The 22706-nt window shown below is 35.7% G+C and overlaps 1 protein-coding gene and 1 long non-coding RNA gene across 2 annotated transcripts; one reads left to right on the top strand and one right to left on the bottom strand.

The window, feature by feature from the left end:
• The first annotated feature begins 1481 nt into the window (after positions 1-1481).
• On the top strand, positions 1482-16227 carry LOC120344635 (uncharacterized). Its single transcript, XM_078112673.1, has 6 exons — positions 1482-2775; positions 7214-7360; positions 10150-10316; positions 11972-12168; positions 13485-13569; positions 14350-16227. Exons 1-6 carry the CDS (start codon positions 1482-1484, stop codon positions 14353-14355), a joined length of 1896 nt encoding a protein of 631 aa, XP_077968799.1. The 3' UTR covers positions 14356-16227.
• A 1443-nt stretch (positions 16228-17670) lies between these two features.
• LOC144411734 (uncharacterized) lies at positions 17671-21081 on the bottom strand. The gene is made up of 3 exons (XR_013475451.1): positions 20940-21081; positions 20092-20164; positions 17671-19606 (listed from the first exon to the last, which is right to left on the bottom strand). It is a non-coding gene; the product is annotated as an uncharacterized LOC144411734 (long non-coding RNA).
• Between the last annotated feature and the right edge of the window lie 1625 nt (positions 21082-22706).

Raw genomic sequence — 22706 nt, 5'->3', positions numbered from 1 at the left:
ATCCCAAAACAACTGTTTCAGCTTTGAGTTGCTCGTATCATGTTCTTATGATAACTAATTCAACAGCTTCAAATCGATTCTATTTATAGAACTATCGTTTTCTAAATTGCCTTTTTCTCCTTGTTCTCTCTCAAAAACGTCATTACCGATTATACCTTTCAAGTTATGATGACCATGCATGAAATGGCTAATCACGTGCCATCGTGCGGGCATTAGGAATGACATGTGTTATCACAAAATGAAGGCGAGGGAAATACCGGGAAACCAATTAAGCCGGGAGCGAGAGTGGTCTAAGCTCGAAACGCCGCTGCTTGTCCGATAAAAAACGTCCTGCAAAGGTGGTTTCCGCTTTCTGTACCTAATTTTAGCGATTCGAAAATCAATTCGAATAATTTGCGTTTCGATTTCGAATATTTGGTTCGCTTGGACAGCCCTAGACATCAGCTAAACGGAAAATGTGCATTGACAAATTCACATACTTTTATACCAAATCCCTTTTAATTTATACCAAGTTATTTATTCAAAATTTCATTTTGTATGAATACACAGTGAACTTTTCAGGGACTTGGAAAATATTATTAATACCTGCTTGGTTTAGTCTGGTGTAGAACTTTTAAATTTCAACTTTGTTGGAATGCTGTTTAAAAAATGGTCCACACCTTGAGCCAAATTATATTCCAGAGTTTACTTTGTTAAATTATAATGAAATTAGTGATTGATATATTTTTCCAGTTTCCATAGCCTTTCCCATTTACACTTTGAAAGTTATAGCCACATTGTAGTATATAAGCCAGAGTTATATTAGTGGTCGTGCTCGAAGACTGCGACAACCAGTGAACTCAACTCATTCGTCTTACTAAAAAAATAATTAAATATGACATTTAATGTGACACTGTCTTGTTGCTAATTCTAGTTCTCTGCTTGTTCTTTGTAATGTTCATTTTGGAAAATAATAGGTCACACATAATATATGTACTTCCAAACCTCGAAGTAAAATTTTTTATAAAAATCAAGCAGTTATGCATCTCTCGTAGGTTGCAGACCCATGGGCTACGCAAACTACCTCACGGCGGGGAGGAGTCCAGCAACCCTTTCGTGTGTGATTATCGCCCACTGGATTCAAACCTGGGAACACGCGCAGGGTACACCAATCAAATGTCAGATGCGCCAGCCGTCGAACAAAAACAGGTTTTGCAAATTTGTCCTTCATCGCCCTCTTCGACTTTTTCGTCCCCTTCTGTATCGCTTTCCCCAATTGGGCGCGGTACCGCCTACTCTGGGAACAACTGATCTAGACAAATACTTATTATAACTTATCAACACAATGTTTAATGTCGTTTGTGAGCTGAACTAGTAAAGTTGAAGCTAATTTGTAATAGATAAACGTGTGTTTGTGCATTTTATCCTCGATAAAAAAATAAACTATTATTTTCAGATCTTGGTTTAACGATTATATTGTAAGAGTCTGTTAATGTATGAAGATGAATTCGAAAGTAATAGACCAGGCTAGAGCAAAACAGTCAGATCGCCTCATGACATCATATGACAGGTTTAAAGAGAAAGGGTTTCTTTGCGATTTCAACATCAACGTTGGTGAAAAATCATTCCGAGTGCATCGTACTGTCTTGGCAGCCTCTTCAGAATACTTTGAAGCCATGTTTTCAAGCAACTTGAAGGAAGTTCATGATGGTCACGTTAATATGAAGGATGTCAATCAGAATGGGATCGCACAATGTGTAGAGTTCATGTATAAAGGAAAGGCAGATTTGAAATTAGAAAACATTCAGCATATCCTGCATGCTTCCAATCTTTTACAAATGGAGGAATTAACGAATCTTTGTTTTCAATTCTTGGAAATTAACATTTCTCCAATAAATTGTCTTTCTGTAATCAACTTGGCCCAAATGTACGATCGTCTTGATATAAAACAACAAGCCGTACAGGTCGTGATTGATAATTTCGAATCTGTTATTTCTTCCGAGATGTTTCCATTCATCACCAAATCAGATCTCTTGCATTACATAAGTAACCAGACTTACCAAACATTATGGAAAGCTGTGGTAACATGGGCAAAAGGAAAAGATAATGTAGATGTTTCTGAACTCTTCAAGATCGAGCAATTTCCCTTCAAATTTCTTCTGGAAACTGTCCTCAAAGAACCCATTGTTAAGAACAATAAAACAGCTGAGAAATCCGTAATCACTGCATTGTTTTCTGATGTCAAAAAACTTGAGACAAACCTTGATATTGACAACTGCTTTATCTTGAAGAATCTCTCGGAAACCAATCAAACTCCTAAACAAAGGACAGTAAAAGATTCCATTATTCTATTCTTGGAGACAAATTTTGAACAAATTAGCAAGAAAAAGGAATTTCTTGATATCAGCAAGGATGACATACTGAGACTTTTCAAATATTCAGAAACAAAGTATTCTTCTGAAGCTATCAAATATGAGGGGATGATGAAATGGGTGAAACATGATGTCAAAAACAGAAGAAAAATCTTCCAAGATCTATTTAGCTTGCTGAAACTTGGAGATTTATCTCTCGAATTCCTAAAAGAGACAGTTCGAATTGAACCCTTAGTGAAAAAATCAGATAAATGCAATGATTTGCTTATCGATGAAATATTTTCACGAGCATCTTTAAAAGCTGAAGAAAAGCCGAAGGCAGAGCAACCTTTGACTCTACCAGTTTCAAAGGATGATGGGGGAGGGTCTTCTGTCATTGGAGGGGCATCTGGTTATGGCACTGCCAGTTCCAGACCAGCTAATGGTAATAAAAATAAAGATTTATCATAAAGGTTTATTATACTATAAATACTGAAAAACAAAGATGACGCACTTTCCCTGTCATTTTTTATGAAACAGCCGTCTTACAATGTGAATCTGGAATATCTTTCATAAAACTCTCATTTGGCTAACAATTGGCCCAGAGTATACGCAACAGTGGCTAATTAATCGAAAAATATGGAAATATTGAAAAACTATTTGTATTGAAGTGCATTAAGAGGTGCAAACGAAACTAAATTTCAAGCCCAGGCTTTCCAATAGTCAGTCGCATGTATGAATGCATTATAAATTCTATAATATTTTTAGCATGTCTTTGACCCAGGCCTTTGGTATTGGATAAACACATCCTGGCACATTTGAAGTCAGTGGTGTTTTTTTACTTCATAACCTCAGACATTTGACACATTAAATATTTTTATAAAACATTAATTTACAAACAAGGCCATATACTTGCAGCCACTGATATCTTTTGTTATGTAAAACGGCACTTTATTTTAAAGACCAGATTTTCCCTTGTAAGGCATTGCCTACCCAATCTTTTACACACTTTGACATGACACAGGGTTTGAACCTATGATGTGTAATCTGTCATGTCATCCTACAGTTAAATCTAGCTCTTTAACCACTAGACCAGGGGTTCTTAAACTTTTTGAGCCGCGCCCCCCTTTGAAAAATCGTATAAATTTCGCGCCCCCATAAATTGAGGTACAAAAATGAATTCAACGAAACAAGATTTTATTCACAAATAACGTCAATGAGAGGGGTGAATCTGTTTTTGCGAAACTAGTAATTTGATTCGAGGAACTGTAGCAGATAACGCACATCGCATATCTGATTCACATTGTAGTTTGTTCCTTTGTTTTGTCTTTATATTCACCAGATTAGAAAACCTGCTTTCACAAAGGTGAAAACGGAAGAAGAGTGCGTATTGCTACGCTACCTACTCTCTTTTATATGTGTACATATTCTGCCCAGAAATCGGTTAGCTGCATGGCTTCAAAGTCGTCTTTTGCAGATGAATCAAATTTCATATCCAAAAATTCTTCTTGCAAGTCGCTAGGAAGAATGTCTTCATCAAGACGAAATGGATCTCTTGTCAGTCTCCATTCTGGAAGTTCTGTGTCATTTAAATCTGGAAAATAGTGTTCAAATTCTTCTTTTAAAAGACGAAGGTGGGACACAATATCGCTCTTGAAATCGCCGTCCAGCTTGATTTTTTTTCACCGCGTTTCCTTGTTGAGCTCGGCGATACCATAATTCCAGCTTCGCTATGTAAGCACGAATGAAACCGTAGTCAATTATTTGATTAGTTTATTCTATGCTAATACCGCCATACAATGAGATAAGCTTGAATTTATTTTCGAAATATTCGAAATTTCATATTCGAAAAAATTAATTTCGAATGTATTCGAAATAGTGAATTATTCAGTATTGGCCATCCCCGAATTCAGTAGTTTCGTCACATTGGATGGCGAAAAAAGGCGACACCTTTATTTTTCGATAACCTGAAGTTCAATATCGTTTGCGATCTCATCATTTCTTGTTTTAATTGTAGAATCCGAAAGAGAAATCTTTGCAAGCTTCTTACTGCTTGCCTCTCCCAAAACAAGACTCGCGGCTTTCAAAATACTTGGTTTTATCAGTGTCTCCCCTATTTTGTGTGGTTTTTTCTGCTTCGCAATCATAAGAGCAATTTCAAAGGAAGCTTCAACTACATCTGCAGAAGGCGACTGACAAAATGAATTTATACTACAACTCCTCATTCTTTTCAAAGAATCCTTTTTGCTTTGAAAAAAAGCTAAAGGCTTTTCCTGATGGGCAGGGTGCTTTGTTATGAAATGGCGCTGTAAGCGAGTTGGTCTCATAGCGTCATTGCTCAGATTTTCAAAGCACAAAATGCATTGCGGTACAACCTCGCCCTTCGCTGTCGTACATATAAAGCCATACCTAAGATAATCGTTATTATACTTTCTCTTTTTTCCGCTCATTTTGCAATACCACTTAATTTTAACAAAATCTAAACTAAACGCAATAAATGATTACGTAACAAACATAAAATCTCACTCAATTGTTTAACTACTTCGTAATATCACTATTGAGCTATTCAAAAATCAATCTATTGTTTCTTAAAATATAAAACGATTGCAGACTTCTTGGCTTGCTTAACTTCTCAAAGATTCAAAGCCAATACTTTCTGATTAGGTTACAAACAGTATACAAAATGTGGAAGTGCAAATAAATATGTGTACGTTTTCAGCACAAAGAAAAGATATAGATCACATGGTCAAAATTGTCAATTTTATTCAAAACTAAAAGCCGCTTACAGATGCTTATAGCCTAAGGTAGGTCATCACAGAGTTTGCGGTATCAACTTTTATTAATTATTGCAACTTAACTACAGGTCATTGAAAAACATAATGAAAATTAAGATATCCGATATACATAGGCTTACCATACGCCCCGCTTTTCAGCGTTTTGTCCCGCCCTCCCGATAAGTCAGACAAAAGTCCCGCTTTTCCAGCATAATACACAAACATGTCCTCATTGGTGTTGTTTCTGTGTAGCGCAGCGCTAGCCTACTTACTGGAGGTGAATGCGTTCGTTTCCCGCTGATTCCAATTGATGACAGCCGTATCGCATGTAAAACCAATACTAATTAGTCTAAATTCGAATTATTTGTACTGGTATCATTAACGTCAATTCCTTCCTAATTTTCGAACTGAACCCGATATTTTGACAGAACATGCGCATGAAATTTTGATAACAATATTGTCGATAAAGACAGCCGAGACAGCTTTAAATGTAGGAATGTAGGCCTATGTAGTAAAATCGGAAAATGTGAAGTTATAAAATCACAGCCATGGGGTCGTTGTCTTTCGAGGCGTCCCGCTTTGAAGTCACAAAAATATGGTAACCCTATTATAGAGGTATTTTTGGAAGCACAACTAAAAGCAGTCAAACAGGCTACACAAAACCACGAAAACATTTCCAGCCATGCTCGAACATCTGTCTGGCCGACCGCGATTGTAACATCATTGTTGACTTTTTGCTGATTGGTCATTGTTACGACACTAAACAAGGAAATCAATGATCGCAGAAACGTCAACACAAATGAACATTTTCAACGCATATGGTCACGCATGCTTATCCTATTTCGCCACCCGTAGTCTAGTGAGTAGTGACATTGAAAGAAAGGGGTCATTTTGCACCATTTTACGACACATTATTACATCGACATAAAGATATTGACCAATTAAATTGGCCAAGCAATGAAAATGTCCCAAGTGTGGTTTCTTGAAATCTTTCGCGCCACCCCAAATCTTACAAACTTTGCGCTCCCATTTTGCTTTGAAAAAACTCAAATGCCTTTGTAATTGGCAGGTTACTTTGTTTAAGGTTGGTGCTGTAAGCGAGTTGGTCTCATAACTTAATTGCTTATAGGCATAAAAACGCATTGGAGTATAACCTCATCGTTCACTGTCGTATGAATAAAGCCATACTTGAGATAATCGTCATCATACATACATACATACTGGTCATTTTGCAATACTTCGTAAATACAAGCTGAATTTTATTTAAAATGTGTTTTATGCGCTTTAATATATTTTCTCAAACTGGCTCACATCAGCAAAACTATTATTTTTATTCAAAACATTTAACTGTGTGCCGCTTACAGGTGTTAAATAGCTAATTTTAGGTGAGTCTATCGCAGCGTTTGTTGTATCATTTTATTATTATTGCATGTTATTTGATTTACTTACAACTAATTTTTGGAATACGACTAAAACTGCCCAATAACCACACTGATTGCATTGCGACTTAATGCTGATTTCAAATGGGCTTGTGACCTCTTGCGCCCCCCTGAGAGCTTCTTGCACCCTCTAGTTTAAGAACCACTGCACTAGACTATGGCATTGCCCAAAACTTAAATATCAAGACCATAGCCTAATTACCTAGGTACCATAATTTTCATTCTTTTAATTTATAATTTTTTTTATATATATCATGGTACCTTTTAAATATCATTGAACCCTCAATCACAAGCATTTTTCCTCAAATAAAAACAAACTTTTTTTTTGCTACATTCTATCCTTTTTAATATCGAAATATTGAATATTTCTTCAATCAAAAAATTGGACAATTGATTGAATAAAGTATAAATTCACCTTGGTAGCAAATTTGGAACTCAGTCAGAAACAAAGTTTATTGCAAGACTTTTATATAAAATTATTATTTAATAAAGTCTAGATTTCATATTTTCCCCAAAGCCTAGCTTAAATCATACCTGACATATTGTGATAATACCCAAGATGTTTGCTTTATATGAATGACATTCGGGAACATTTTGGTTCGTTTTATCAATTAATTTTGCTCTGTGGTTTTTTATTTCCCTGTCTAAATTGAAAAATCAATACTTTTAGGTTCTGTAGTACGAAGCGCTCCAAAGAAGGAAGTTGTAAAAGTCAGAGAAGCGTTTGAAGAAAGAATGAAGCAGATGGAATTAAAATATGAACAAGAAAAGTGGAAAATGGAGAAAGAGATAGAAAGGCTTAAAGGGAAAACCAAGGGTAAATTTAAGCAGCTATTTGATTGTTTTGGGTTTCTTTCAGTTTTTGTGTTGATTTTGCCACCAAAAGTACTATGTCACCTGAAATTGCAGTTTTTTTATATACGCCACCTTACTTTTTCTGATGAAATATGTGAATCAAGCTTAGGTTTACTGTGACGGGCTTTCAAATTTAGTTTTTTTTTTTAATTTAGTTTTGAAACATTCAATTTGTAAACTTGTTTCAAACTCGATTTTTGTGTGTTGGCCAATTCTTCTCTATCAACACAGCCCGATAGCATATACTCAGTATTATTCATGCCCAGTCCAACTCTAAAAGGTATTAATAGTATTTTACAGTCAATGTTCTATAGTAGTAGTAGTCGTATATTTCACGAAAAAGAGACTCCAGCCGTGACGTAAAGTGCGAATCGTATAAATAGCGTCGATTTCAAAATCGCCAGTCAGATGTGTGAAATTGTTGACGCGACTCAGACAGGAAATCAATAACATTAACTCCTTTATGAGGACTTATTATTGGTTTAGCATGTATTTTCAGTCATACATATCATCCCTGGCGCTGTGATGTTTTGATAAATATGATTTCGACTGCACCATACTTGGCAGAGGTATCGAGATTTTTTAAACGTGAAAAAAACGTAAAATTAATGGTAATTTTCATGTGTAACGACGCGCATTAGAATGTTTACGTCTTTCTACGTGCATTTTCGTCTGAAAAAGTAACATTTTTCGCATGGCGTGTGCAATAATAATTAGAGGTGTGACGTCATCAAAATTGTTAATTGAAGCCTTGAACTTGAAAATTCTGTAAATACAATCGTGAATTTTGGAGTAACCATTCTTGCTATAATAGTGGTTTTGGTGTTGTTCTGTTGGAAAATAACGAAAGAAAACGTTGAAATAAAAATTAATTAATTAGGAATAATTATTAACCCTCTACTAAACACAAAATCTCGCAAGTTCAATAAAAATTTTGGCATACAAAAATTTTTTTTTAGAGGAGTGCGTTTTACATATATTGCTGAATAGAACTCTAGCACACGCTATTTAAAAGCCTTGAGAGAAGCTTTAGGGTCTGATGGTTGACAAAAAAATAACGCATTTAAACTGGCACCAGACTGACCGGTTGGGTAGGGTTAATAATTCCAGAAGAAGAAAATGTTTAAGTCAGAAAAGAGTCGGAAAGAATGCGAAAAGAGCATAGAGAGGTAATGAAGCGAATGCAAATAGAAAAGACGAAAATAGAAATTGAGATCGGAAAGCTTAAAACTGAAGTAAAGGTTTTCTGGATTTCTAAATTGTTATTGGTAATTGCGGGCTGTCGTGACTGCGTTTTGATATTAAGAAACTGAATCCACAATCAAACTTCATGGATTGAAAAGTGACAATGTAAAATATTAAAAAATAAAACAGAGGAAAACACCATAGGTTTTGTTTTAGGAGGCACGCAACAGATTAAAAATGCTTTGATTGTGTAAATCGCAAAATTGACGGCACACGTTATGTTGGGTTGCCTTTTATCGTTTGTCGGGAAATATGAATTTCCCAAAAACATGAAGACCCTGGAATTTTTCCAACGATGATATTTCAAAAATAATCTTAAGTGCCAAATGAATAGTGACAAATTCCAAGGTCGCAAAAATCTGAATCCAATTTATTTATAATCCGGTCAATAGTTTATCGCGTATTTCATGTCCGTAGGTTACCGTAGTATTTTAGAGTAGTAGTGCTTTTATTTTACCTTAGTCGACACGATGAACATAATCAAAATAATGGCAAGACATTTTAAATGCCCGTATCAGCCACAGATTGAATATTTTGCGCAACAGAAAAATCATAATCCACTGAAAAATTCTATTTTAAAGAGTGTCGCAATCACAGCACTTGTTTTAGAGTCGTTGCATGGGAATTTTTTATCCCGATTTTTTGGAACCCCCCTTTTTAAAAGTCCTGGATACGCCCACGTAGAAGCTGCTGTGCTGATTTGTGCCAGATGAAACACTTCTTCGGGTCAGATCTGGCCTACGGGCTGTAATTTGCCCATCATTGTTCTAAATCAAGTGCAGTTGCACTGTTTTTTTAATGCACTCCACATTTAGGCTTTCAATATTATAGGTATATTAACCAGCCAAATACTCATGTTTATCGATGACAGTGAATTTTATAATATTTTGTCTGATGCATAGGCCGTCTAACCTGTAAACGGGCAGTTTCACTAGACTGCGAGATAACCGTCACTATCATATTATAGACGCAAAACCCATTTGTAAATTCCCAATGCTCAAAATACGATAATGGCACGACAGTTACGTTGGATTTGGCTTGACCAAGGTAAATCGAGATGAGAGAAAATGTGCTATGTTTATAGCATGAGCATAGAACGATGCCTATGGGCCTGTTTTACAGTAAGCCATGGTACAAACTGCTAAATTCAACATGGTTTGTCGAATCTTAGATGTTTTTGTACATCCTCTACCATACCTCAGCGACCCCGCGGACCCCATGACCTGTTTGCGATCCTACCTACTCATCACTCAGACCCAATTTGGGGTCGCGATCCCTGGTTTGGGAAACCCTGCACTAGACCATGGTATTGCACAAAACTCAAATAACCACACAATAGCTTAATTACATCTAGGAACCATAATTTTCATTCTTTTAAATTATAATTCGAATTTTCACATATCATAGTACCTTTTGAATATCATTGAACCCCTCAATCACAAGCATTATTGCTTAAATAAGAACAAACATTATTTTTATCATTTAGTTTTGGTTTTATTTATCCAGGTGCAGAATCTCAGTCTCCAAGTCAAACTACTTCTGGTCTAAAAATCATCAACCAACAACCATCTGGAGGGAGGATGTCATGGGTTTGGTTGCAAGAATCACTGCCAGGATATGAAGGAAAGGAGACTCTTGTCATCGTCTACTCATTTCCTGCTGGAAGTCTGAAGGTGAGTTATGAAACAAATTTAATTGTTGGTTGGAAAATAAATTATAGATTTACTGGAATCAAGATTCCTAATCAATAAGGTTTTTGTTCTTAATATCAATCCTCATTGCACATTAGTAAATTTGAACATCGATCAATTAAAATATATTTCCTGAAACAAATACCAGTGTAATAAATGGAAAATCACAATTTGGTAAAAGTAATATTTAGGGATGCCCACAACCTGATAGTTTGCCTAGAATTCTTCGGTACAATTATTGTTATTGTGAATTTCTTGGATCGATTGATTGAGGGGTCACAAATATATATCTTGTTGTCAATTCAGAAGCAAAATCATTATATTATATATGTTAAAATTTACTAAATACAACATGATGTAAACAAAAACACGGATGGAAAATAGAAAAATTTCTGTCATACCCTTTGATTTCATAAATGCTCCAAATATGGTGATTTTGATATAATGGCAAAGACATCCCTTATAATAGTACTGTCATGTTACTTTTTTATGCGATGCTTATTCATGCCTTTTGCTCTGAACAAGGCCCTATACAAGCAGTCACAAATATTTAGTAGGCTGATTCACGTAATCACTGGTCTGTTACAGCCTCCTCCACCATCAAGTCCATGCTTCCGAAAACGAATAACTGGCTAAACAATCTCTTACGTGTTATAGACTGGTAACCGGATGAGAGGCTGTGGTTCGCCACTTGATTACGTCTCTTATCGGCTTTTCTCTCCCCAGGATAAAACGTTATTTCTGTCATATCTTATATTTAATGAAATTTGAGCTATTTAGACAGAGCTATTTAAGGAGATATTATTATATTCGTTTTTGTTTGTGCGGCGCTGAATTATTAGGAAAAAAACTGCTAACGGTGGCATGGTGCACTAATGAAAAAAGATTTGGATAAAATTCAATATTGTGATCATTAATGTGTACTTTATGTTTGTAAACATATATGCCTAATGTCAACTTTTCTCTGCCTGATTTTATTTTGAAACTTTAAACAAACTCAACAGATAAATAAACTGCAGCTCGGGAAATTGCAGCAAGCAGTGTCCATCTCTATTGTTGCGTAACACTAGTGCACCGAGGTACACCCTTTGGTAACCACTGCGTTAGGCCGTTGCACAGTCCAGAAGCTTGAAAAAAGTATTGCTAAATGTTTGCATTCACTCACATTAGTTATTGCTTCTCATAGAAATATACAGAATCAGGCAGTATTTTGTATAATGCTTATATGGGTTGACTCTGGTTCATTCTTTGTCCATCTATAATTAATTTAAACTGGTATGCTGATTGAATTCAGTTCTAATGGAAATCAAAGCTTTGAAAGGTTTGTTATTGAGAAAAAGTTCGAATATAGAAGCCATTTGTGCAGTAAAATCATAACATAGCCATATATAGATCATGCTTGTTGAAACTTGAGTAAAATCACGACAAGCTAAATATTTAGCGGGCCTCCTTATAATTTCTGATTTCAATGTTCAGTTAAGTTGTTGGGTTGTCAAGTTGAATTAATCTATTAGAAACACCAAGTATTTTGTTAGAAAATTTTTAACTCTTGCTAAACTTTCATAGATATTCTGATATTTATATCAGTTTAACAAACCCCCAGGTATGAGAGATGATTAGTTTTGTTTTTTCCTCAGGGGGTTTCATATGAAGCTCAAGAATTCACTGAATATTTGCCAGATACTGATGATGGATGGATATGTTACAACTTACTCTATCAAGCATTCGATGCAGGATTGATTTTCATGATTCAGGAAGTTGGTGACAGAAGAGGAAAAATTGTTTGGAACAATGAGTTTTCTCATAAGACTAATAGAACTGGAGGACCAGAAAAGTAAGTACCTTGTGTGTTTTATGTTTGATGGGTATTTACTTCCTAAAATGTTAGGAAATAGGAAGGAATAAAACTGATTTTAAAATTTTGTTATCCCTTCGTTTTGCACTACATCACAGTTCTTTTGGGAGTCTAATTTTAACAGCTAAATAAAATTATAGGGAATAAATTTCACCAATAAGAATATTGGAATTTAATTTTTCACGATTTGCAAAGCATAAAAGGCATATTGGATAAAATAGCTTTCAAAAAATTAGTATGTTTTATCCAGTCGTTTTTTTCTTGTCTTTGCTCAGAAGAAAACTGAACGCATCTATCTTTATATGAAGATGATTTACTTCATTTAAAGGCACTTAATGTTCTTAAACTACCAGGGTCTGATCCAAAGATCCCAAACAACCACTCAACCATTAAGACTACGACTTGTATATATAGAATAGATTGGATATCTAAATTATGGTATTGGTACCAATGGTATTGTTATACTTCACCCTGAGCAAGGCTCCAGACAAGCAGTTCTGACAGACTTATCAAATCAATGATTTCTTATAATTCACTCTGACCAACTATGTTAATAAAACTGCCTGGTCATCGTGTACAGAAGATTATTTGCTATGAATTTATGAGTCAGCATGATTTTCATTTTCTCTGAAATTGTAATAACCTGTGACGGGAGCAGAGAGCGAAGTTAATTTTGACATTTTTTTGGTATCGATTTCAATACTAGAGTCGTATTTTCTAGTTCAAAACTAGAGTCGTATTTTCTTAATCATTTTTTTAATTTTAGAAGTTTTAATTTTGAAGCAAAAGTCGAAATTTCTGACATACATTAAGTTTTCTCAAATTTTTCAACAGAAACTAAAATGGCCTCTTATGGTAAAGTTAAATGTTTGTCGAACCCTAGTTTGTACCCATCGTGACTTTTTTTTGATTGCTCGGACGAAATCTTGGTACTTCCTAAAGTATGTGAACCAAGATGGCGGACACAGGAACATAGTATGTGTAACAGGTTGGGGTTAGTCTATAATTTCAGAGTCACTTGGCTAGTCCCCGAACTCGTAATAGAACTAAAATAAGGTAAATTGCAATAAAATTACGGTCTCACCCAAACCTGGTACGCATACCACGTTCCAGTGTCCACCATCTTGGTTCACATGCTTCAGGAGCGCCGAAATTTTTTTATTGCTAGAACCCAATTCTGTTTTTCAATACTCTCCGGGCAGGATCTGTTATTGTTAAACAGAAAACTTACCAAATTTCCATTATTTTTCTAGGAACAGGCTCAAACAGAGTTCATGAATTCTTTTTTATTTCAGCAATGGATATCCAGATCCAAATCATACAATGAAACTGAAAGAAGCATTGGAGGCAAAAGGATTTGAGTATGAGGATTCAATACCGGTGAGATAGTTTTATTCATTTGACACTCTGGCAAAATATTGCTTTGCCCACTTTCCCTAACATGCATCCATATTTATAGTCTTAAATTCCTGAAATAACAAGTTGGATAATCATCACTTGAAACAGAATTGAGTAATGAACTTGCATTGGTATCGGAGGTTGATAAAGGGTTGCTTGTTTACATGAAATTTTCTCCGATTCTAATAATTTACTATTTAAATTTTCGATTTGAAAAGCCCAGCCCTATGGACATAATAAGTACTATATCGTCACATATGATGTCACAATAACATGGTTTGAAAGCTTTCAAATGAAAACTCAAAATCGCTATCTTCAATGAGACACTCTGTGTGCTGTGCAGTTTCAATTAATAATATAAGACCAAGGCCTCACTTTTATCTCACCCCAGTTCTTATGATTTCAAGTAGTTGCTTTGCCATTTCACTATTGCAGTGCTAATTGTGTAGAATATGGTGATTTGAATAATATAGAAATTAATAGTTTTTTATACCGCGTTTATTTTTACGTTTTTACCTCCCGACAAGGCTCTGTAAAATCATCCACTGATATGGAAATGACTAATATTTTTCAAAGACACTGAAATTTTACCAGTGAAGTGAAGAAATTAGTTTTGTATTTTGAGGAATGTGTAGCTTGGATAGATATACTGAATATAACAAAACATAGCATGTTTGAATAAGCTGCCCTATTATAGTGCACAAATTAACAAATTCTGGCTTTTTCCAATATTTTCTCATAATAATTTTTTTTTCTATTTAGTACTGAAATTGAATAAGTTAAAGATATCCTAAAAGATTTCCTGCAACACGATTCCTCTTCATACAATACTGAACTGAGATATTGAATTCGTCTTCATCAAAACTACGACGAAGGGCAAAACAATGCCATCCACATTATCAATGTAGCCATTGTGCAAATGATGTTCTTGATCAATTAATTCATATGATGAATGACGAAAATTGTGAATATTTTGAGAAAATGTATCTGTGCCATTGTGAAATGAGTAAAATGACCTAGGCAGCTAAAGCACACGACTTACCGTAATTGTGCTGGCATCACAGATTACACATATCATGTTTAAATTCCATGCCCCCACCTCACCCATGGTGCATCAGATTGGTTAGGCAATGTTAAACCGAACCGAAATGATTTTGGTCATTCCATATAAATAGTAGCTGCTTACATAGCGTTAGATATCAGTGGCTGCTAAAATTAATATAGTTGAGACATTTTTGATAACTTTTGTGGCTACCAATACCTGGAATAGGACTCTGAACAAGTATCCAATGATGAATATGAAACTCATATATTGCTTGAAATACTCCTGTTTTGCACTGTGTACATCACTCTGGGTGAGGTGGCATTTAACCTGGGTTCTTTAATCAGACATGCCAACTTAATCAAGTCCAAATACTACGCTATTAGGATGATTGTATTGCCAATATATTGGATTTGGTGGAATCAATCAGCGAAACTCTATTTATACGCACGCATTCATTCTTTATTAATTATAATTTGTTGAATAAACTGGCATTTTTGTGTTAGTCAAGATACCGGAAAATTGTTCTGACAATTTTTGACAGGTTATACCGAAATGCCCATTGCGGCATACCTTAATAAAAAATTAATTAATCAAGTCTGATTTGATTTAAAGAATTGGTCCTCCCGAAGTATGTGCACCAAGATGATGCACAACCTGAACATAGTATGTGTACCAGATTAGAGTTATCAGTTTGTGCGCCATCTTGTTGCACATATTTCAGGAGGACCGAAAAATTCCCAAATCAACCCTATGTCATTGAGCTCTAGAATTACACTGTATAGATTATTGTATAAATATTTCTATCCTGGGTCCTGATAGTCAACCACAACTAAATCTATTATTATTCTTGAGTTTCAATGTTGTTCTTATGCATTTTATTATATTACTTCCATGGCATATTGTATACTTTTTCCATAGGTTCCCCACTGCTACTGTATATACCACATTCCAATAGATCTATACAATTGTTCTGATCTCCTAATTACCAACCACCACTGTATATATCTATCAATATTCAATATCATTTTCACGTTTTATTTTTATAGTTACGCAACCAAGCCAAGTTCTGTAGAATATAACGAACTCCCAAAGTATGTGAACTAAGAAGGCGGACACCAGAACATAGTATGTATACCAGGTTAGGGTGAGGTGATAATTTCAGGTAAAAATACTACTTGGCTAGTCCCCGAACTCGTAATAGAACTAAAATAAGGAAAATGGAATAAAATTATGACCTAACCCTAACTTGGTACACCACTATGTTCCGGTGTCGGCCATCTTGGTTCACATACTTCGGGATTACCTAACAAAGCATCTGACAATATACAAATCAAGAGTTCCAGCGAAATTATTTTTGGTAAAATGTGACTTTGTATACTTTTGCCCAACTATCAAGAGTTTTGAAGCAAATATACCACTGAGTTATTATTCCAGTAAACTACGGTATTTTTTTTTTTATGATTTTATAAATAATTTGACATGCATTCAAGTGTCTCTCAATTTGATGTTAAATTATGTGTGTTATCTTGCAAAATTGATTATCATGCTGAGATTGTTTTCTTCGCATGAAACCACTCTGGTTCAATCAACATGGTCGACTGCTAATTTTCGAGTTTTCTATTCCAAATGTATAAAACCAGTCCTAGAAACCGATTTATTACACCCTGGGTGAGATGGCTAGAACGGGGTCCTTGGTATAGAGCAGTGGTTCTCAACCTTTTATGACTCGTGGCCCCCTTTCGGAGGCTTTTAGCACTCATGGCCCCCACTTTAATATTCCAGAGGTATTAATAGGGTTATTTTCATTGATAGATTCCAAATCCCATTATGTTAAAACAATTTGCACAAAAGAGAGCGAAAACACCCTGCGAAATAACCTTGTTGAGCAGCAAACCAGGAAAAACTGAGATTTCTTTTAAAGTGAAAAGTAAATTCAGATTTCAGCCCATCCTTGTGGCCCCCCTCCAACTCCTTTGTGGCCCCCTTAGGGGCCCGAGGGCCCCTGGTTGAGAACCGCTGGTATAGAGACTTGCTCCAGAAGTGGGTGTACCAATATGGAGGTAACTACTTTGGTTCAACAACTTTCACAGGTTTCGTAAAACGCCCCAAACCCAGGGACGGGGGGTATATTTACTTGGCTAACACAGACAGTCCCTGAACTCATAATATGACTAAAATAAGAAAATCGGAATAAAATTGGTATGTTCTAGCCCTAACCTGGTATACATGCTATGTTCCAGTGTCCGCCATTTTGTTTCTCATATCGAACATTTCTGGTCCAGGAAAAGATACCTTATAGCTTCAACTTGACCACAAGCCCTCGTATTAACCAGCCAATAGCTGTAAACGGTTCCATTACATTTGAACCCACGTACATTTGAACCCATGACAATTGCACGTGTATGCTATTGCACCTATGGAATTTTTTTTTGTTTCACGGATAGTTAAACCTATACTAACCCTAAACCATGGGTTTTAGCACCCGCATATAGATTGAACCCGTGGATATACGCATGGGTTCAAATGTACATGGGTTCAAGTGTACGGTCACCGCTGTAAACATGTGTACAAAAAAGGCAATTTAAGCATGAACACACGTTGCAATTGTGAGGGGACAACAATCTTGCACATTATCAGCATCCAGTGGTGACACAAATACGATGCCATAGCAGTTTGAGCCAAGAAAAGCATGAACGAGACTTAACAATGAAGTCATTCCAGGCAGTTCAAGACCAGACATGTGGTTGAATTACCATTTCATTAATTCTGGAAGCATCTGAATAGCGAGGAAAATTGCCAAAAATGAAACTTCATTTTACAGTATGATAATAGCTATGAAATGAAAACTAAGACTAGTTATAGAATTCACCTACAGGGACATGGGTGGTTTTATACTCTATCCCCAATTGGTATAAGACTCTGTAACAGATGTGTGAATACTCCAACTTTATATTTATCCTCTTTTTTTTATATTTATAAATGTTCTATCAAGACCCGAATTTGGCCACCCCCCCCCCCCCCCAACCCAACAACAAAAATCTATCAACTAGGACTCTAAAACAACAAAATTTTAACTAGGACTCTAAAACAACAAAATTTTCAGAAGGAAAACACAATCACAGGCTTTTACAAAAATCTTGAAGTTGGACCATCGGATTTGAGAATACGACTCCAAATACTAACAAACTCCACATCCATGACTTTGGGCCCAAGGTCGGTGATTAAGAAGTGTAAAGGTTGATGCATGAGCACAATGTGAGAAAGCCCCGTTCCCAAATGTTAGGGACACTATATTGAACGGAGAGTAGCCAATTGACCATGCACTCGCTCAAAAGCCGGGCTATGTTAAACTGAGAATTTTTAAAACATAATAATTCTACAATAATATTTTCATAATGGAATATCGATATATGTTCTGAATACGATCATGCGCTCTCATATGTTCTAAATACGCTCACATCAAAAACATATAGAAATCTACCTACTGTACAGGGTTACCCAAAAGTAGGTATATGGTTATTGAACTATTTTATATGCTTTGAAGCTACTTGCACCTTATGTTACTTGTTAAGTACCACAAAAATTTCTTAATTTTTCAGATAATAAATCTAGTGTGAATTTTACATTAGTTTTCTAGCTGCTTGGAAGGTAATAAAAAATAAATAAAATAACTGTATACCTACTTTTGGGCCACCCTGTATATTCGATGAGTCCGGATTCGAAAATGCAAGAAAGTTAATTCAAGCAATAATTTAATTCTAATATCATTTACAAAAATTTAACATAGCCCTTTTAAGCCATACCACTTCATATTGAAGGAAATAACGTGTCAATTTGAGTGCTAACCAAAACCTCTTAAAAAGTGTTTCTTGTCTAGGGCAGTGGTTTTTCAACCTTAATGGAGAAGCGGAACCCGATAAACATTTCAAAGGCTTGAGGAATCCCTTTATATTATAATATGCCAATCAAAAAAAGTCTCTCATCAAACACACTTTTTATATCCGTGTACTTAATTATACATAAACGATAATAATATAGACTAGCGTAGTGGTCCCCAACCTCCGGTCCCGGTCAACAAAGCTTTTTTGCCGGTCTGCGTGAAATTTCATTCCAAAACACCCTTTTTATTGGGGGGTAATTCTTTGTAAAAATTGATGGGGTCATGGGGATTTCCCCTTATTTGGGTGCTAATCGAGAACATTTCTGCGTGTTGCATGTCTAGAGACAAATAAGTTTTTTTTCGCTCCAACAAAAACATAAAGTAACAACAGTAAGGTGAAGAAACATATATTCTCTCTCGATGTTTTTTTATGTTGTTGCTCGAGCTTCTTGCCTACAGCAGTGTTCGCCAAACTTTTGGAACCGCGAACCCTAGTTTTTAAATCTTATCGTTGGGTGCAGCGCTCAACTAAAATGATGCAATGGCTTTTAAGTTGAAGTCAATCATTAAAGATAGACCAGACTCTTTTCATATAGTTGCGGACTCCCTGTGCAGTCATCACTGACACCCAGAGGTCCGCAGACCCCAGTGTGGGAAACCCAGGTCTACAGCTTTGTGTGGAGTACTTTGTATGAACCAGATATATTTTGTCAATACTGAGTTTCAATAGAAACACAAGGAATAACAAAAGTAAGGGGCGCTCCGGAAGTATGTGTACCAATATGGAGGTAATTAATTTTGTTTGCCTACTTTACAACAAGTAGTGTAAAGGGACTGAAACCTATGGGCAGAGGGGGTATATCCCCTTGGCTAACATGGACAGTCCCCAAACTCGTAATAGAACTAAAATAAGGAAAATCTGAATGAAATTATGAACCTGGTACACATACTACGAGAGTACCCGAAATAACGAAATGAACTCCTAGATATCATCAGCATTTCTCTTAAAATGTCATTTTCTGTTTGCAATCGGGATAATTCTTCGTAATCTCGGAGAGAGCAGCATGCCTCATCACAGCAGCCATCTCGTGGATCTGAAACATGAAAAGATAATCAATGTCTTTTAAGATAAAACTGCCACCTTTTTTGTTTTGAAATAACTTGAACTTTCAGCGCCACCAGGTGGCTGAATTCTTTTGCTTGAATAATTACTGTCAAACCTCCAGCATTACTAATGACAAGAATGCCGAGTAAGAAAGATTTCAGTCCTTCAAACAGTAGTAGCCCCCTTACATACTGTTTGATATCAGTGGCAAATATATAATAAACTGAACTTGATTTAATCGAGATGCCTATTTCAGAAATCACGTAGTGTGTGTACCAGGTTCGAATTCCAATTTTCCTTATTTTAGTTCTATTACAAGTACGCTCACACTGTTTACATAAAAATGCTCAAAACCACCTGAGTTATTCCCACAATTTTGCGGTGGTCAAAGGTGACCGAAATTGTGGGATGGCAAATTGTAGGAATCAAGCACTACAACATAACTGTGGACTAGAGTAACCTTGGTCTCGTTACCTTATCAATGAGTTCCATATTCTCTTCTTGATGTTGTTTTTCTGCTTGATAAGCATTTTCAGTGATCTGAATGCTGAAAATGAAAGATATAAATGAATTATAAATGCTGCTAAGTCACGGTTAATTGATTTTGTTGAAATATTTGAAGCCAAGTAAAACTTCATAATTATTCTTTGTGAATATTATTCAGCTATACGGCTTCTGATTTTTAATATTAATTTACAAATACTATGATGCAGGGGTGTGCAACCTGCGACTGGCCCATGGGCCAAATGCGGCCCACAAGAGTGTCAATTTTGAATGGTGTACGAACCACGAAATCAGTTTTCAATTAAATTTAACTTGTTACGTGTGAGTAATTCCTATCCCTGTGTGTTGCGAAGCCTATACCTGAGTCTAGTTTATTCATGCCTACGACTTTACAATGTCGTAACAGGTTTCGCCCAGTTATTTCTATCTGGACCTCCTGTATTGAAGGTTGCACACCCCATGCTATAATGTGTTCTTCTTAGCTTTTAGAATTGTCGCTGCAATATGCCTAATCCACTTCACAACAAAATTGAAATTGTAAAGGGACTTCACGGACACCCTGGACATATATTATATAGACTGTTGCATTTGAATGTAAACTTTTGGAGCCGCTGCACTGAACTGGCCAAAACCTAGGATAAAAACCTTAATTTGCCATTTCTATGGGAAATGGGATTGTTCGTATTAGAACCATAAGGTATTCTGAAAGACTGAAACTTCAATTAAATGTTTATTAGTAATAATACAGCCATTTTATAGTAAAACAATAGACTTTCCTCTCCCTGAGATTATGAAATACATTGACAAGATCCACATACTTTTGGTGCTTAGTAAATTTCATCATCTGCTGTCTGTACTTGGTCATGATAAGTTCCAATGCGTTCTGGTGTTCGGTCAAACTTTGTCGCAATTCCTCGTTCTCATGTTGTAGGGACCGAATTGCATTATTTTCTTGCTGAATACCTTAAAGATAAAAATAGGAATTTGGCAAACATAATTTTGTTTCCATCAGAACTATTATTTGAGATTTACATTTGATTATTATTTACAATTTTGGATCAACATTCATATTTTTTCTCTTCAAAACTTCAAAACAAAGGTTGGACAAATTTCTTTGAACCATTTAAATTTTATTTTCATTGCATTAATTATTTAGTTTCAAGTGTTTGTCTTGGAATGTCACAAATACAAAGAGTGAAAACAAGAGTTAGAAATCTTGATATAAAACATCTTTCATACCCAAGACTAGAGTCTGTGTCCAGCAGCTTTATTCATTTCAATCGAATTTTTTTGATATGTGCTCCAGGCTGAGTTGAAAGGAGTTTGGGAAACCTCCATAGTCCTGGAATGGAGAGAATAATGATAAGAAATATATCTCTGTATCTTGAACTTCTTGTTTTCGAACTCCCGACACAGTCACTTTATTTGATACAAATCAGGGCGCATTGAAATAAAATTTTGATTTTATTACAGTATCAACATTAAATTACGACAAGTCTTCAAGTACCATACAAGTTTTACATTTCATGCACATCTGATCCATACTACCCAAAAACCAGGCCATGGGATTCCAATTGGCATACAATTCAATGAAAATTGTTATTGGCGAAAAACAAACTGTATTTCCATAATATTCTGTACCACAAACCATGTCTGCAAGTTGTAAACGTAAACCTTCTTGCAGTAACAAATATTTTATATATTTGAATTAGAACTATCAAAATATTATACCTTCAATCTTGTGACCGAATATCAAGCGTCAGCATGGAATTAATTACGGTACTTGATGATAACTTTTCTTTTCCTGGTACCGGTACAAAAAAGGAAGCTGACGGCTCTTGTGTGTTATATTCCTTTTTGCATTCATCTGCTTTGTCAGATATAAATTATTTTTCTAACAAATTCGCTTGCCAAGTTGATGATTTGGACAGTACCGGTACCGTACCGAAAATATTTCCCTAAAGCTAAATCGGCGCACTCGTTCACAAACATCTCTGGCATATATGGGCTTTGATCTCTGGGTATCTCTATCGCCCCTGATGGTGATACCGTCGCCATAAGAATCGTCAGTGATCACCTGAGTTCTGAATACAGTTAAATGGTTTGTAGTGGATTCTATTTTCTACTTATCTATGGCAGTGATCACCCATAGATATTACATAACAACAAGATGGCAAGCACCGTACTTTTACGCAACCCCGTGTAACTAACTCGTCCCATTATGGCGTCATATGGACGCCATTTTCGATCATTCGGCTCGGGTAGTGTAACGCAAACAAGCCTAATTTAAGTAGTTTTAAAAGGCTATTTGGGCAGATTTAAATCAGTAGTTATATTCCGAGGGCGCAGAAATCTGATAGGACGTCTCAATCAGTATCGAACCCAATACGGGGCACTTACATTAACAACCCACGCCGCTCGGTAACAAACATAATATAGACGCAACGCACGGTTAGTAAAGTTCATTTCGATTTTCTGTAACACCAAAACAAATATATAGGCAATGCAAGTCAACACAAACATATAGCCTACGGAAAATCGGGGAATTGGGCAAAATCTAAAACTATTCAAGACCTGATGATGCT

The sequence above is a fragment of the Styela clava genome, chromosome 5 (genome assembly GCF_964204865.1).
Source record: "Styela clava chromosome 5, kaStyClav1.hap1.2, whole genome shotgun sequence".
In the NCBI taxonomy this organism is placed as follows: domain Eukaryota; kingdom Metazoa; phylum Chordata; class Ascidiacea; order Stolidobranchia; family Styelidae; genus Styela; species Styela clava.
Note: the sequence above shows the minus strand (reverse complement) of the source record. Positions and strands in the feature narration are given on the sequence as shown.

Coding starts and splice junctions, on each gene's coding strand:
- LOC120344635 (XM_078112673.1), top strand. CDS start 1,482: ATGAATTCGAAAGTAATAGACCAGGCTAGAGCAAAACAGTCAGATCGC. Junction 2,776..7,213: donor CAGTTCCAGACCAGCTAATG/GTAATAAAAATA, acceptor CAATACTTTTAG/GTTCTGTAGTACGAAGCGCT. Junction 12,169..13,484: donor AGAACTGGAGGACCAGAAAA/GTAAGTACCTTG, acceptor TTTTTATTTCAG/CAATGGATATCCAGATCCAA.